An 18,899-nucleotide genomic window follows, 5' to 3' on the forward strand; every position below is an offset into this window, starting at 1 on the left:
CCTCTAGCACTGATATGCAGTGCCTTAGACCGCTGAACCAGGGTCTGTAGTGACGCCTCTAGCACTGATATGCAGTGCCTTAGACCGCGGCGCCACTCGGGAGTCCAAAGGGGCCCTATGGAGAGGTGTTGCTGTATATATTCAGAGGCATATTCCCGTCAAGCTTAGAGAGGATCTCATGTAAAATATTATTGAAGTGCTGTGGTTGCAGGTTCACCTGCCTCAGCTCAAGCCCATTCTTTTGGGGTGTTGCTATAGGCCACTAAGTGCTAACAGTCAGTAGCTGGATGATATGTGTGTATGTGATGTTAATTAGGCATCCCGTCAACGGGACAGTTGTAAATCATGCAGCGCATTGTGTCACGATCGCAGATGTTAGAGACACAACAAATGTCCGTACATATAAGTGTCTTATATCGGCTGAAAGCTTAAATTCCTGTTAATATAACTGCACTGTCCAATTTACAGTAGCTATTACTGCGCAAAAATGTCATGCTATTGTTTGAGGAGAGCTCCCAACAACAAAGACTTTTTTCACCGCGAAATGTTTGACAAATTCACCTCTGAAGGTGAAATGTGTACTTACATTCTGAAATCTTGCTCTGATTTATCATCCAAAGGGTCCCAGAGATAACATGAAGTGTCGTTTTGTTAGATAAAATACTTCATCATATCATAAAAAGGTCCATATAGCATGCGCGATCGATTTTGTATTTCCACTCGTTCAATTTTTCAAAGAAAGGATTCTGTGAAAATCTAACCCTAAACGTTGTTTCAACGAGTCAAATCACGTTCGTATGTATTCCTCAGAGATTCTAGAACGTAACCAGACTTCACTATATCATTAGGGGTGCAGTATATCCTATAGAACACCAAATTCGGTCAGAGCGCGACGCCCTAATGGCACGCCAAGGACGAGGGCGGTCTTCACTTGATCAACTGTAACTTTGTCAAATAAGCACCAATCGTGGTCAAGCAAAGCTAGCTAGATAGCCAATGAGCTGAGCTTTATGGGAAACTCCATATATGTCGCAAAATGTAGTTGATAACCTTGTGTGACAGCATGCCTTTTCCTTTTGGACAAATATTATAAGAATATGGAGAGTTATAAAGTTATAAAAACTGGGTGTTTTGCAAATGTTGAACTTATAATATGGCTGCTAATACTGGAAAAGCTAAATCAAAGTCCAAGTATACAGACTTGACGATATTCTTGTAGAAAAAAAATGTACATTTCTCCTTCACGATTTGCCCAAATGTACCTTGATGACTTCACACTAAATGTCATGTAGTTTGCTCACACTTCAATTTATCCGTCTGAAACTTTTCACATACCCTTCTGCCATCTTGTGGACACCATCGGAATTACAACCAGAGTGATGGCTAGATGTGGGACCTTTCTATTGCATTTCAAAGATGGTAGAAAGAAACCGGTTGTTTTTTTCTTTGTATTTTCTTCTACCAGTTCTAATGTGTTACATTCTCCTACATTCCTTTCACATTTCCACAAACTTCAAAGTGTTTCCTTTCAAATGGTATCAATAATATTCATATCCTTACTTCAGGTCCTGAGCTACAGGCAGTTAGATTTGGATTTGTCATTTTAGGCGAAAAAAAAGGAAAAAAAATGGGGCTATCCCTAAGAAGAATATCATTTTTGTCTATTTCCTGAATATTGACTGGTTTTCATCAAGATGTCGCTGAAGAGGAAGCTTCTCACTGTAGCCAGTAATCTGGTTCAAGTTATTAATCAACCTACAGGAACAAGATCATCCACATGTATCAATCACATTTTTACTAATAATGCCGAACCAAGTGTATCCGTACCCATTGGATGCAGTGATCACAAAATAGTGGCTATATCCAGGAAAGACAAGGTTCCAAAAGCTGGGCCTATAATAGTGTATAAGAGATCATACAAAACGTTGTAGTGACTCCTATGCTGAAGCTGTGAAAAAATATTTGTTCCGCTGTGTTTAATGAAGAGCTGCACTTAATGCATTTATGACATTGTTTGAGTTTGAGTTTATTTGAGTTTCAGTTTATTTTATTTGTACAGGGACAGTGCACATTAATCAACGTTTCAGTAAAAGTGCCGGTTTTTAGCCAGCCGGCTAATTTTCAACCGCAGTCCGCAGTTTCTTTCACTTATTACAGTTAATGTTAGTTACTTATAAGAATGTTAAGAATATTAAGAAATGTACTGTTTGAACTTTTAAGGCCCCTTGAATAGATGAGAAAAGTTGTATCGTTGATAGAGTTAAAGCATGAAAAAATCTACACACAACACCCCATAACAACAAATCAAAAACAGGTTTCTAGAATAAAACTAAAATAAAAAAATTAAATATCACATCAACATAAGTAGTCAGACCCTTTACTCAGTACTTTGTTGAAGCACCTTTGGCAGCGATTACACCCTTGAGTCTTCTTGAGTGTGACACCACAAGCTTGGCACACCTGTATTTGGGGAGTTTCTACCATTCTCCCAAGTCCAGGCTCTGGCTGGGTCACTCAGGGACATTGAAACTTGTCCTGAAGCCAATCCTCCGTTGTCTTGGCTGTGCTTAGGGTCGTTGTCGTGTTGGAAGGTGAGCCTTCGCCCCAGTCTGAGGTCTGGAGCACCCTGGAGCAGGTTTTCATCAAGGATCTCGCTGTACTTTGCTCCATTCATCTTTCCCTCGATCCTGACTAGTCTCCCAGTCCCTGCTGCTGAAAAACACCCCCACAGCATGTGCTGCAACCACCGTGCTTCACCGTAGGGATGGTGGCAAGTTTTCCTCCAGACGCTTGGCGTTCAGGCCAAGGAGTTTGATATTGGATTCATCAGACCAGAATATTGTTTCTCACGGTCTGAGAGTCCTTTAGGTGCCTTTAGGCAAACTCCAAGCAGGCTGTCATGTGCCTTTTACTGAGGAGTGGCTTCCGTCTGGCCGCTCTACCATAAAGGCCTGATTGGTGGAGTGCTGCAGAGATGCTTGTCCTTCTGGAAGGTTCTCCCATCTCCACAGAGGAACTCTAGAATTCTGTCAGAGTAACTATCGGGTACTTGGTCACCTCCCTGAGTAAGGCTCTACTCCCCCAATTGTTCAGTTTGGCCAGGCGGCCAGCTCTTCTATTTAAGAATGATGGAGGCCACTGTGTTCTTGGGGACCTATTTTCAATTTGTCATTATGGGGTATTGTGATGTCATTATGGGGTATTGTGATGTCATTATGTGGTATTGTGATGTCATTATGGGGTATTGTGATGTCATTATGGGGTATTTTGTGTAGATTGATGAGAAAAAAATGTATTTAATCAATTTTATAAGAAGGCTGTAACGTAAAAAAAAATGTTGAAAAGGTGAAGGGGTCCACATACTTTCTGAATGCACCAGTCAAACTTTTGGACACACCTACTCGTTCAAGGGTTTTCCTTTATTTTTTACTATTTTCTACTTTGTAGAATAATAATGTAGACAACAGAACTATGAAATTACACATATGGAATCATGTAGTAACCAAAAAAGTGTTAAACAAATGAAAATATATTTGATATTAGAGATACTTCAAAGTAGCCACATTTTGCCTTGATGACAGCTTTGCACACTCTTGGCATTTCTCTCAAACATATGTTTAAAATTCAATATAATTATGTAATGAAAATAATGTAATCTTCTGATAATAGACTGGTGTTGATAAGAAATATATAGGTGCTGGTGCTGAGCAGGAAAGGACAGGAGGAGGTACTTTACTCACAGCTGGAGAAGATGAGTGGGCAGGAGTGTTCGTCCATGGGGAAGTTATGCAGCTGTAACTGGCACTCTGCATTTATGGTCAGCCTGGAAAAAAGAGATTGAGAGACAGGAGAAACAGACAGGAGAAACAGACAGGAGAGACAGACAGGAGAGACAGACAGGAGAGACAGACAGGAGAAACAGACAGACAGACAGACAGGAGAGACAGACAGGAGAAACAGACAGGAGAAACAGACAGGAGAAACAGACAGGAGAAACAGACAGACAGACAGACAGGAGAGACAGACAGGAGAAACAGACAGGAGAAACAGACAGGAGAAACAGACAGACAGACAGACAGGAGAAACAGACAGGAGAAACAGACAGACAGACAGACAGGAGAGACAGACAGGAGAGACAGACAGGAGAGACAGACAGGAGAGACAGACAGGAGAAACAGACAGGAGAAACAGACAGGAGAGACCGACAGGAGAGACCGACAGGAGAGACAGACAGGAGAGACAGACAGGAGAAACAGACAGGAGAAACAGACAGACAGACAGACAGACAGACAGACAGACAGACAGACAGACAGACAGACAGAGAAAAAAACCAGACAGAGAGATTTTAATTAATCAAAATGGAAATGTTTTACATTTGGTTTGAAATTAAAAAGGAAATAATCTCAACCGAGAAAAATGTCCTGTGTGCTACCTACACTGAATGTACAAAACATTCTGAACACCTTCCTATTAACCCTAACCCTGAATATCAGAACACCTTCCTATTAACCCTAACCCTGAATATCAGAACACCTTCCTATTAACCCTAACCCTTCCTAATATTGAGTTGAACATTAGAACACCTTCCTATTGAGTTGAACATTAGAACACCTTCCTATTGAGTTGAACATTAGAACACCTTCCTATTGAGTTGAACATTAGAACACCGTCCTATTGAGTTGAACATTAGAACACCTTCCTATTGAGTTGAACATTAGAACACCTTCCTATTGAGTTGAACATTAGAACACCTTCCTATTGAGTTGAACATTAGAACACCTTCCTATTGAGTTGAACATTAGAACACCTTCCTATTGAGTTGAACATTAGGACACCTTCCTATTGAGTTGAACATTAGAACACCTTCCTATTGAGTTGAACATTAGAACACCTTCCTATTGAGTTGAACATTAGAACACCTTCCTATTGAGTTGAACATTAGAACACCTTCCTATTGAGTTGAACATTAGAACACCTTCCTATTGAGTTGAACATTAGAACACCTTCCTATTGAGTTGAACATTAGAACACCTTCCTATTGAGTTGAACATTAGAACACCTTCCTATTGAGTTGAACATTAGAACAGCTTCCTATGGAGTTGAACATTAGAACATTAGAACACCTTCCTATTGAGTTGAACATTAGAACACCTTCCTATTGAGTTGAACATTAGAACACCTTCCTATGAAGTTGAACATTAGAACAACTTCCTATTGAGTTGAACATTAGAACATTAGAATATTAGAACACCTTCCTATTGAGTTGAACATTAGAACACCTTCCTATTGAGTTGAACATTAGAACACCTTCCTATTGAGTTGAACATTAGAACACCTTCCTATTGAGTTGAACATTAGAACACCTTCCTATTGAGTTGAACATCAGAACACCTTCCTATGGAGTTGAACATTAGAACACCTTCCTATGGAGTTGAACATTAGAACACCTTCCTATTGAGTTGAACATTAGAACACCTTCCTATTGAGTTGAACATTAGAACACCTTCCTATTGAGTTGAACATTAGAACACCTTCCTATTGAGTTGAACATTAGAACACCTTGCTATTGAGTTGAACATTAGAACACCTTCCTATTGAGTTGAACATTAGAACACCTTCCTATTGAGTTGAACATTAGAACACCTTCCTATTGAGTTGAACATTAGAACACCTTCCTATTGAGTTGAACATTAGAACACCTTCCTATTGAGTTGAACATTAGAACACCTTCCTATTGAGTTGAACATTAGAACACCTTCCTATTGAGTTGAACATTAGAACACCTTCCTATTGAGTTAAACATTAGAACACCTTCCTATTGAGTTGAACATTAGAACACCTTCCTATTGAGTTGAACATTAGAACACCTTCCTATTGAGTTGAACATTAGAACACCTTCCTATTGAGTTAAACATTAGAACACCTTCCTATTGAGTTGAACATTAGAACACCTTCCTATTGAGTTGAACATTAGAACACCTTCCTATTGAGTTGAACATTAGAACACCTTCCTATTGAGTTAAACATTAGAACACCTTCCTATTGAGTTGAACATTAGAACACCTTCCTATTGAGTTGAACATTAGAACATTAGAACACCTTCCTATTGAGTTGAACATTAGAACACCTTCCTATTGAGTTGAATATTAGAACACCTTCCTATTGAGTTGAACATCAGAACACCTTCCTATTGAGTTGAACATTAGAACACCTTCCTATTGAGTTGAACATTAGAACACCTTCCTATTGAGTTGAACATTAGAACACCTTCCTATTGAGTTGAACATTAGAACACCTTCCTATTGAGTTGAATATTAGAACACCTTCCTATTGAGTTGAACAGTAGAACACCTTCCTATTGAGTTGAACATTAGAACACCTTCCTATTGAGTTGAACAGTAGAACACCTTCCTATTGAGTTGAACATTAGAACACCTTCCTATTGAGTTGAACATTAGAACACCTTCCTATTGAGTTGAACATTAGAACACCTTCCTATTGAGTTGAACATTATAACACCTTCCTATTGAGTTGAACATTAGAACACCTTCCTATTGAGTTGAACATTAGAACACCTTCATATTGAGTTGAACATTAGAACACCTTCCTATTGAGTTGAATATTAGAACATTAGAATATTAGAACAGAGGGGGGCGACACGGCCCGCTACCAAAACCTGCGGGCTCTCCTTCACCACGGCCAACGTGAGTAAAACATTTAAACGTGTTAACCCTCACAAGGCTGTCGGCCCAGAGATCCTTAGCTGCGTCCTCAGAGCATGCGCAGACCAGCTGGCTGGTGTGTTTACGGACATATTCTATCAATCCCTATCCCAGTCTGCTGTTCCCACATGCTTCAAGAGGTCCACCATTAGTCCTGTTCCCAAGAAAGCGAAGGTAACTGAGCTAAATGACTACCGCCCCGTAGTACTCACTTCCGTCATCATGAAATACTTTGAGAGACTAGTCAAGGATCATATCACCTCCACCCTACCTGACACCCTAGACCCACTTCAATTTGCTTACTGCCTCAATAGGTCCACAGACGATGCAATCGCAACCACATCTGGACAAGAGGAATACCTATGTAAGAATGCTGTTCATCGATTACAGCTCAGCATTTAACACCATAGTACTCTCCAGACTTGTTATTAAGCTTGAGACCCTGGGTCTCGACCCCGCCCTGTGCAACTGGGTCCTGGACTTTCGGTCGGGCCGCCCCTAGGTGGTTTAGGGTAGGAATCAACATCTCCACCCCGCTGATCCTCCTCATCTCCACCCCCCCTCAACTGGGGCCAGACAAGGGTGCGTTCTGAGCCCTCTCCTGTACTCCCTGCTCACCCATGTTTGTGTGGCCATGCACGCCTCCAACTCAATCATCAAGTTTCCAGACGACACAACAGTAGTGGGCTTGATTACCGACAACGACGAGACGGCCTACAGGGAGGAGGTGAGGGCCCTCGGAGTGTGGTGTCAGGAAAATAACCTCACACTCAACGTCAACAAAACAAAGGAGATGATCGTGGACTTCAGGAATCAGCAGAGGGAGCATTCCCTTATCCACATCGACAGGATAGTAAGGCTGAAGGCTGACACCTCAGAAGGCTGAAGAAATTTGGCTTGTCACCGAAAACATTTACACACTTTTACAGATGCGCAATCGAGAGCATCCTGTCGGGCTTTATCACCGCCTGGTATGGCAACTGCTCCGCCCACAACCGCAAGGCTCTCCAGAGGGTAGTGAGGTCTGCACAACACATCACCGGGGGCAAACTACCTGCCCTCCAGGACACCTACACCACCCGATGTCACAGGAAGGCCATAAAGATCATCAAGGACAACAGCCACCCGAGCCACTGCCTGTTCACCCTGCTATCATCCAGAAGGCGAGGTCAGTACAGGTGCATCAAAGCTGGGACCGAGAGACTGAAAAACAGCTTCTATCTCAAGGCCATCAGACTGTTAAACAGCCATAACTAACATTGAGTGGCTGCTGCCAACATACTGACTCAAATCTCAAGCCACTTTAAAAATTAAATATTGGATGTAATAATTGTATCACTAGTCACTTTAAGCATTACCACTTTATATACTGTTTACATAGCCTACATTACTCATCTCATATGAATATACTGTACTCTATACCATCTACTGTATCTTGCCTATGTCGTTCGGCCATTGCTCATCCATATATTTATATGAACATATTCTTTATCCCTTTACACTTGTGTGATTAAGGTAGTTGTTGTGAAATTGTTAGATTACTTGTTAGATATTACTGCACGGTCGGAACTAGAAGCACAAGCATTTCACTACACTCGCATTAACATCTGCTAACCATGTGTATGTGACAAATAACATTTGATTTGATTTGATCTTGTTCTCAACTGGCCTACCTGGTTAAATATATTTTTTTAATAATAATAATAATAATAATATATAAATAAAACAGAACACAGGGGGTGTTATTTAATGGGAACCTCTCCAACATAAACCAGGTAGAATCAGGCATTCCCCAGGGCAGTTGTTGAAGCTCCTTACTTTTGTCAATCTTTACTAATGACCTGCCACTGGTTCTGAGTAAACCCTGTGTGTCTATGTATGCTGATGACTCAACACTATACGCAAGTTCATTTACTGACACACATGAAGAGCTACAGTTAGTTTTAGAACGGGTGGCAACGAATAAGTTAGTACTAAATATTTCAAAAACTAAAAGCATTGTATTTGCGACAAAATCATTCACCAAACGCTAAACCTCAATTCAATCTTGTAAAGAATAATGTGGAAATTGAGCATATTGAGGTGACTAAACTGCTTGGAGTAACCCTGGATTGTAAACTGTCATGGTCAAAACATACTGATATAACAGTAGCTAAGATGGGGGGAAGTCTGTCTATAATACAACACTGCTCTACCTTCTTAACAACACAATCAACAAGGCAGGTCCTACAGGCCCTAGTTTCTACCTTCTTAACAACACTATCAACAAGGCAGGTCCTACAGGCCCTAGTTTATACCTTCTTAACAACACAATCAACAAGGCAGGTCCTACAGGCCCTAGTTTCTACCATCTTAACAACACTATCAACAAGGCAGGTCCGACAGGCCCTAGTTTATACCTTCTTAACAACACTATCAACAAGGCAGGTCCTACAGGCCCTAGTTTCTACCATCTTAACAACACTATCAACAAGGCAGGTCCTACATGCCCTAGTTTCTAACTTCTTAACAACACTATCAACAAGGCAGGTCCTACAGGCACTAGTTTCTACCTTCTTAACAACACTATCAACAAGGCAGGTCCTACAGGCCCTAGTTTCTACCTTCTTAACAACACTATCAACAAGGCAGGTCCTACAGGCCCTAGTTTCTACCTTCTTAACAACACTATCAACAAGGCAGGTCCTACAGGCCCTAGTTTCTACCTTCTTAACAACACTATCAACAAGGCAGGTCCTACAGGCCCTAGTTCCTACCTTCTTAACAACACCATCAACAAGGCAGGTCCTACAGGCCCTTGTTTTATCACACCTGGACTACAGTCGCGTGGTCAGGTGCCACAAAGAGGGACCTAGGAAAACTACACTTGGCCCAGAACAGGGCAGCACGACTGGCCCTTAAATGTACACGGAGAGCTAACATTAATAATATGCATGTCAACATCTCCTGGTTCAAATGAGAGGATAGATTGACTTCATCCCTAATTGTATATGTGAGAGGTATATGTAACATGTCTACCTAAACTACTGGCACACAGCTCGGACACCCATGCATACCCCACAAGACATGCCACCAGAGGTCTCTTCACAATCCCCAAGTCCAGAACAGACTTTGAGAGGTGCACAGTACTACATAGAGCCATAACTACATGGAACTCTATTGCACATCAGGTAACTGATGCAGCAGTAGAATCAGATGTAATAACATATAAAAATACACCTTATGGAAAAGAAGGGGACTGTGAAGAGACACACACACACACAAACACACACACACACAAACACACACAGGCAAAGACACAGACATACACACACATATGCACGATACACACATGTACACATGGATTTTGTGTTGTAGATACTGTATATGGTTGCAGAGTAGTGGTCTGAGGGAACTCACTTAATGTATTGTAGATATGTGACATTTCGTCTGCAACTAGTGAACGCGCTTTGTGAGTTTTGATTTGTTTACCAAAAGCGCTAACAAAAGTAGCTATTTGGACATAAATTATGTACATTATCGAACAAATCAAACATTTATTGTGGAACTGGGATTCCTGGGAGTGCATTCTGATGAAGATCATCAAAGGTAAGTGAATATTTATAATGTTATTTCTGACTTCTGTTGACTGCACAATATGGCGGATATCTCTTTGTCTTGATTGGGCTCTGAGCACTGACCTCAGATTATTGCATGGTCTGCTTTTTCCGTAAAGCTTTTTTGAAATCTGACACAGCGGTTGCATTAAGGAGAAGTGGATTTAAATTTCCATGTTATACACTTGTATCTTTGATCAACGTTTATTATGAGTATTTCTGGAAATTGATGAGGCTCTCTGCAAAATCACCAGTTGTTTTTGGAACTACTGAACATAACGCGCCAATGTAAACTGAGATTTTTTTATATAAATATGAACTTTACCGAACAAAACATACATATATTGTGTAACATGAAGTCCTATGAGTGTCATCTGATGAAGAATATCAAAGGTTAGTGATTCATTTTATTTCTATTTCTGCTTTTTGTGACTCCTCTCTTTGGCTTTAAAAATGGCTGTGTTTTTCCTGTGATTTGGCGGTGACCTAACATAATCGTTTGTGGTGCTTTCGCTGTAAAGCCTTTTTTAAATCGGACACTGTGGTGCGATTAACAACAAGATTACCTTAAAAATGATACTTGTATGTTTGAGGAATTTTAATTACGAGTTTTCTGTTGTTTGAATTTGGCGCCCTGCACTTTCACTGGCTGTTGTCATATCGATCCCGCAGCCATAAGAAGCTAGCTGGCTGTACTACAGACACCTGTTGTCGTCGTGGGAAAGACTCATTGTTATCTTTTCGTAAAACAACTGGTTGCAGTAAAGAGCCAATCTGGATACTAAGGAGATCCTGAGGGAAATCGCCGAGTACCAACAGCTTTACGCTATAGAGGAACAACATACTCCTTCATGGAAAGATCCGACTACCTCACGAAATAACTTTAACCCGACAAAAAAAAAGAAAAACAGATTCATCTACAGACACGGAGGATTTACTTCCCATTGAAGTAGAGGCAAGTGCTCTGGCTGGAATCCATGCAACACTGGAAAAGTTGTGTGAGGAGGTAGCAGGTCTGAGGGGGAGTTTGGAGTTCAGCCAGAGGGAAATTCTCACGCTCCAAAGAGAAAACACGACACTCACAGCCAAGGTAAAAATACACGATTCCAACATGGATTGTTTACTCAAGGGAAACAGGGTGATGAAGGTGTTGCTACTTGACATACAAAGTCATAGCATGCGTGAAAATCTAAATTTGCTGAGGACGCATCCAATAATCCAGAGGTCATCCACTTTGAAACTTCCTATAGAGACTGTGAACAAGGTGGCTTTCCACCGAGTACACAGACTAGGAGCTCGGAGCAACAAGACCAAGGGTCCCCGACCGATCATTGCAAAATTTGAACACCACCAACAAAAAGGAGCTGATCAAAAAACAGGGGAAGGGAGCTTAAAGGGACCAAATTCAGTCTCAAAGTCCAATTTCCAAGGGAGATAAACATACGTCGTAAGAGACTGTATCTGGTACAAAGGCAACAAAGGGGGAATGGTAAGCGTGCCTTTATCGTTGTGGACAAACTCTTTATAGATGGACAGCTGTTCCGCTACATAACACCGTGGCTGTACTAAATTCTACAGGGACTTCAGGTCACGATAAAAAGGGCTGATGGTGAAGTAGTATTCATATCACAAAATATATAAATAATCTCTCCACAATTAATTTCAAAAGAAAACTTGTAAAAATAGACAAGATCCTGCAACCGTGGAGAGGTAAATACTTGTCTCTTTATGGAAAAATTGCCCTGATTAACTCCTTAGTCATATCTCAGTTTACTCACTTAGATGCAGCCTACTCCTGATGATTTGTTTCTCAAATTATATGAGCAAGAAATATTTTGCTTTATCTGGGACCCTAAACCAGACAAAATAAAACGTGTCTATCTATATAATGAATATGAATTGGGTGGGTTGAGATTATTAAATATAAAAGCACTAAACCTCTCTCTAAAAGCTTCACTCATTCAAAAGTTTTATTTGAACCCTAAATGGTTCTCAAGTAAAAATTGCCTTTTTGCCTTTGTGCAGATTGCCATGTCTCATTTTCGATTAATTGAAAATGATACTTTTTCCAAAGTATCTGTCTTTTTCGAACAAGCATTGCAGAGCTGGCTACAATAAACATTTCATTCCCCTGAAAAGATATGACAAATATTACAACAAATATTATGGCTGAACTCAAATGTGCTGGTTGATAAAATACCTGTATTTATGGGAAAAGGATATTTTGTTCTTAAAAGATAATATAAATTGGAATGGTAGAGTTATGTCCTTCATGGAGTGATCAGATTTGTACAGGAAGGTCTGCTCAATCCAAGAGTTCAACCAATTGATTACAGCATTACCCCAGAAATGGAGGAGGCAGGTGGCAGCGGGAGGAGGTAGGGAACTGGTCTGTCTGCCCAATATAAAGGATCAAAACTGGCGGAGGAATAAAAATAGCATAAATAGGAAAGTATACCAGTTTCATTTGAGGACCAGGATGTTGACAACTGTGCCATACAGATTGCAAAATAATTGGGAAGAGATTTTTGATGTACCGATTCCATGGTACAGGGTGTGTGAGTTGATATATAAAACAATGCAAGATTCAAGACTTTGTGCTTTTCAGCTAAAATGATTATATAGAATTCTTGCCACCAACAAAATGTTGAATATTTGGGGCATAAAATCATCGAAGCTCTGCAGATTTTGTTGTGAGGATACAGAATCAACAGACCATTTATTTTGGTATTGCCCTCAGGTAGCCTGTTTCTGCTCTCAGGTTCAGAAATGGCTGAAAATGCATAGCATTGATCTAAAATAGACCCTATAAATAGTACTGTTAGGAGATCTGGAGAGACCTGGTCAGTCCATTACTAATATACTAATAGTCTTAGTTAAAGTATTTATCTTCTACACGCAATCTTTAGATTTTATTTGATTAGATAGATTGAAATTGTACATTAAACATCACAGCATAGTTGAAATATATGTGGTGCGTAGAAACACGAAGTGGGTGGCCAGCAGAGATAGATGGGATGGGCCGAGGGGAGCTGAGGGTGGCCAGCAGAGATAGATGGGATGGGCTGAGGGAAGCTGAGGGTTGCCAGCAGAGATAGATGGGATGGGCTGAGGGAAGCTGAGGGTGGCCAGCAGAGATAGATGGGATGGGCTGAGGGAAGCTGAGGGTGGCCAGCAGAGATAGATGGGATGGGCCGAGGGGAGCTGAGGGTGGCCAGCAGAGATAGATGGGATGGGCTGAGAGAAGCTGAGGGTTGGGATGTGGAATTGGAGACAAGTGGGAGTGGAGTTGCTGTGTGAGAGAGAGAATGATGGTCAAAGATAAAAGAAAAATACAGTCAAAATAAAACATAATAAAAGTACATTTGAATGACAATGAGGTGTTTTTACAACTAATGCTGGTTTGCCTGAGACTGATGCCATGCAGGTGTTTGTACACATGCATATACACACACTCTCATTCAAATCAACACAAGAACACACACATACGTGTAATAGTGCCAGACGTGCACACAAACATATAGAGTTGGCATTGCTGTTATGATTTCAGTTGTCCTTGATGTCCTTTGTTTTACATTTATTATTCATTTAAAAAAAATAGCTGTTTGCTGTTTTCTTCTGTCTTTTCCTTTTGTCTCTTTAGTTCATTCTCTTGGTTGTTGGTTCTTGGGGGGGTTCATTCTCTTGGTTGTTGGTGCATTGGGGGGTTCATTCTCTTGGTTGTTGGTTCTTGGGGGGGTTCATTCTCTTGGTTGTTGGTGCATTGGGGGGTTCATTCTCTTGGTTGTTGGTGTATTGGGGGGTTCATTCTCTTGGTTGTTGGTGCATTGGGGGGTTCATTCTCTTGGTTGTTGGTGTATTGGGGGGTTCATTCTCTTGGTTGTTGGTGCATTGGGGGGTTCATTCTCTTGGTTATTGGTGCATTGGGGGGTTCATGGGGGTGGTGGTTCATTCTCTTGGTTGTTGGTGCATTGGGGGGATCATGGGGGTGGTGGTTCATTCTCTTGGTTGTTGGTGCATTGGGGGGGTTCATGGGGGTGGGGGTTCATTCTCTTGGTTGTTGGTGCATTGGGGGGTTCTTGGGGGTGGGGGTTCATTCTCTTGGTTGTTGGTGCATTGGGGGGTTCTTGGGGGTGGGGGTTCATTCTCTTGGTTGTTGGTGCATTGGGGGGTTCTTGGGGGTGGGGGTTCATTCTCTTGGTTGTTGGTGCATTGGGGGGTTCTTGGGGGTGGGGGTTCATTCTCTTGGTTGTTGGTGCATTGGGGGGGTTCATGGGGGTGGGTGTTCATTCTCTTGGTTGTTGGTGTATTGGGGGGTTCATTCTCTTGGTTGTTGGTGCATTGGGGGGGTCTTTCTCTTGGTTGTTGGTGTATTGGGGGGTTCATTCTCTTGGTTGTTTGTGCATTGGGGGGATCATGGGGGTGGTGGTTCATTCTCTTGGTTGTTGGTGCATTGGGGGGGTTCATGGGGGTGGGGGTTCATTCTCTTGGTTGTTGGTGCATTGGGGGGTTCTTGGGGGTGGGGGTTCATTCTCTTGGTTGTTGGTGCATTGGGGGTTCTTGGGGGTGGGGGTTCATTCTCTTGGTTGTTAGTGCATTGGGGGGTTCTTGGGGGTGGGGGTTCATTCTCTTGGTTGTTGGTGCATTGGGGGGTTCTTGGGGGTGGGGGTTCATTCTCTTGGTTGTTGGTGCATTGGGGGGATCATGGGGGTGGGGGTTCATTCTCTTGGTTGTTGGTGCATTGGGGGGTTCTTGGGGGTGGGGGTTCATTCTCTTGGTTGTTGGTGCATTGGGGGGTTCTTGGGGGTGGGGGTTCATTCTCTTGGTTGTTGGTGCATTGGGGGGGTTCATGGGGGTGGGGGTTCATTCTCTTGGTTGTTGGTGCATTGGGGGGGTTCTTGGGGGTGGGGGTTCATCCTCTTGGTTGTTGGTGCATTGGGGGGGTTCTTGGGGGTGGGGGTTCATTCTCTTGGTTGTTGGTGCATTGGGGGGGTTCATGGGGGTGGGGGTTCATTCTCTTGGTTGTTGGTGCATTGGGGGGTTCTTGGGGGTGGGGGTTCATTCTCTTGGTTGTTGGTGCATTGGGGGGGTTCATGGGGGTGGGGGTTCATTCTCTTGGTTGTTGGTGCATTGGGGGGTTCTTGGGGGTGGGGGTTCATTCTCTTGGTTGTTGGTGCATTGGGGGGGTTCTTGGGGGTGGGGGTTCATCCTCTTGGTTGTTGGTGCATTGGGGGGTTTCTTGGGGGGGGGGGTTCATTCTCTTGGTTGTTGGTGCATTGGGGGGTTTATTCTCTTGGTTGTTGGTGCATTGGCGGGTTCTTGGGGGTGGGGGTTCATTCTCTTGGTTGTTGGTGCATTGGGGGGTTCTTGTGGGTGGGGGTTCATTCTCTTGGTTGTTGGTGCATTGGGGGGTTCTTGGGGGTGGGGGTTCATTCTCTTGTTTGTTGGTGCATTGGGGGGTTCTTGGGGGTGGGGGTTCATTCTCTTGGTTGTTGGTGCATTGGGGGGTTCTTGGGGGTGGGGGTTCATTCTCTTGGTTGTTGGTGCATTGGCGGGTTCTTGGGGTTGGGGGTTCATTCTCTTGGTTGTTGGTGCATTGGGGGGTTCTTGGGGGTGGGGGTTCATTTTCTTGGTTGTTGGTGCATTGGCGGGTTCTTGGGGGTGGGGGTTCATTCTCTTGGTTGTTGGTACATTGGGGGGTTGTTGGGGGAATGGACTGAATTGTATTTTTAATTTTTCTTCTTGGTGGGACTGTGGGAGGGGTCTCGAATGGTTGAGGGACAGCTAATGGGGAACTGTGGGGGGATCTTGGAGGGTTTGGGTTCACGGTTTTTGGCCTGGTGGGAGATCTGTCAACGTGCCCTTGAGCAGGGCATTGACCCTGCATGCTTCTGTGTGTCACTCTGAATGGGAGTCTATTGGATGACTGGTATGATGTAGTTGTTGAGCGGATTCACTGCAAGTATATTGTATGTTTCGAACATTCAATAAATATATATATATATTTTAATTAATAGAAGGAGCTAATCATGGACAACAGGAAAAGGAGGACCGAACACGCCTCCACATCGACGGGGCTGTAGTCGAGTGGGTCGAGAGTTTCAAGCTCCTTGGTGTCCACATCACCAACAATCTATCGTGGTCCAAAAGGATCAAGACAGTCGTGAAGAGGGCACGTCAACACCTTTTCTCCCTCAGGAGACTAAAAAGATTTGGAATGGGTCCTCAGATGCTCAAAAGTTTCTACAGCTGCACCATCGAGAGCATCCTGACTGATTGCATCACTGCCTGGTATGGCAACTGCTCGGCCTCCAACCACAAGGCACTACCGAGGGTAGTGTGTACGGCCCATTACATCACTGGGGCCAAGCTTCCTGCCATCCAGGACCTCTATACCAGGCGGTGTCAGAGAAAGGCCCTAAAATTTGTCAAAGACTCCAGCCACCCAGGTCATAGACTGTTCTCTCTTCTACCGCACGCCGAGCCGTACCGGAGCGCCAAGTCTAGGTCCAAAAGGCTTCTAAACAGTTCCATCCCCAAGCCATAAGACTCCTGAACAGCTAACCAAATGGCTACCCAGACTAGTTGCACCCCCTCCCTCCCTATTTTACGCTGCTGCTATTCTCTGTTTATTATCTATGCATAGTCACTTTAACTCTACCTACAAGTACATATTACCTCAATTACCTCGACAATTACCTCAAATAACGTTAAACTGCATTGTTGGTTAAGGGCTTGTAAGCATTTCAATGTAAGGTGACATTTTCATTGAAAACATACAATTTTATGTGAATGAGTCCCAAATGTCAGCCTTTTCCCTATGTAGTGCACTATGTAGGGGATAGGGTGCCAGCCCTGATCAAATGTAGTGCACTATGTAGGGGAAAGTCTGCCTGCAGTAGCCATGAATAAACACAGAGCGTAAAAAAACATTAAACACTGCAACAAATCATCCCCAAGCCTAAACATTGCAACAAATCATCCCCAAACCTAAACACTGCATCAAATCATCCCTAAGCCTAAACAATGCAACAAATCATCCCTAAGCCTAAACACTGCAACAAATCATCCTTAAGCCTAAACACTGCAACAAATCATCCCTAAGCCTAAACACTGCAACAAATCCTCCCCAAACCTAAACACTGCAACAAATCATCCCTAAGCCTAAACACTGCAATAAATCATCCCCAAGCCTAAACACTGCAACAAAAAACACTGCAACAAATCATCCCTAAACCTAAACACTGCAACAAATCATCCCCAAGCCTAAACACTGCAACAAATCATCCCCAAGCCTAAACACTGCAACAAATCATCCCTAAGCCTAAACACTGCAACAAATCATCCCTAAGCCTAAACACTGCAACAAATCATCCCCAAACCTAAACCCTGCAACAAATCATCCCTAAGCCTAAACACTGCAACAAATCATCCCCAAGCCTAAACACTGCAACAATTAAGCCTAAACACTGCAACAAATCATCCCTAAACCTAGACACTGCAACAAATCATCCCTAAACCTAAACACTGCAACAAATCATCCCTAAACCTAAACACTGCAACAAATCATCCCCAAGCCTAAACACTGCAACAAATCATCCCCAATCCTAAACACTGCAACAAATCATCCCTAAGCCTAAACACTGCAACAAATCATCCCTAAGCCTAAACACTGCAACAAATCATCCCCAAACCTAAACCCTGCAACAAATCATCCCTAAGCCTAAACACTGCAACAAATCATCCCCAAGCCTAAACACTGCAACAATTAAGCCTAAACACTGCAACAAATCATCCCTAAACCTAGACACTGCAACAAATCATCCCTAAACCTAAACACTGCAACAAATCATCCCCAAGCCTAAACACTGCAACAAATTATCCCTAAACCCAAACACTGCAACAAATCATCCTTAAACCTAAACACTGCAACAAATCATCCCCAAGCCTAAACACTGCAACAAATCATCCTTAAGCCTAAACACTGCAACAAATCATCCTTAAGCCTAAACACTGCAACAAATCATCCCCAAGCCTAAACACTGCAACAAATCTTCCCCAAGCCTAATCACTGTAACAAATTATCCCAAGCCTAAACACTGCAACAAATCATCCCTAAGCCTAAACACTGCAACAAATCATCCTTAAGCCTAAACACTGCAACAAATCATCCCTAAGCCTAAACACTGCAACAAATCCTCCCAAAACCTAAACACTGCAACAAATCATCCCTAAGCCTAAACACTGCAATAAATCATCCCTAAGCCTAAACACTGCAACAAATCATCCCCAAGCCTAAACACTGCAACAATTAAGCCTAAACACTGCAACAAATCATCCCTAAACCTAGACACTGCAACAAATCATCCCTAAACCTAAACACTGCAACAAATCATCCCCAAGCCTAAACACTGCAACAAATTATCCTTAAACCCAAACACTGCAACAAATCATCCTTAAGCCTAAACACTGCAACAAATCATCCCCAAGCCTAATCACTGTAACAAATTATCCTTAAGCCTAAACACTGCAACAAATCATCCTTAAGCCTAAACACTGCAACAAATCATCCTTAAGCCTA

General features: G+C 42.5%; 1 protein-coding gene across 2 annotated transcripts in view; it reads right to left on the reverse strand.

The window, feature by feature from the left end:
- The window catches only part of LOC129869449 (gamma-aminobutyric acid receptor subunit gamma-3), a 435,314-nt gene that overhangs the window by 77,630 nt on the left and 338,785 nt on the right, over nucleotides 1-18,899 (reverse strand). For both annotated transcript variants that reach the window (XR_008761908.1, XM_055943877.1), the window contains exon 5: nucleotides 3,741-3,823. Coding sequence is in view for 1 of the 2 variants with exons in the window: in XM_055943877.1 (XP_055799852.1) it covers nucleotides 3,741-3,823 (83 nt within the window). In the remaining variant the exon portion in view is untranslated. The remainder of the gene's footprint in view (nucleotides 1-3,740; nucleotides 3,824-18,899) is intronic.

This window comes from Salvelinus fontinalis, chromosome 14 (assembly GCF_029448725.1).
Source record: "Salvelinus fontinalis isolate EN_2023a chromosome 14, ASM2944872v1, whole genome shotgun sequence".
NCBI classification, from domain to species: Eukaryota; Metazoa; Chordata; class Actinopteri; order Salmoniformes; family Salmonidae; genus Salvelinus; species Salvelinus fontinalis.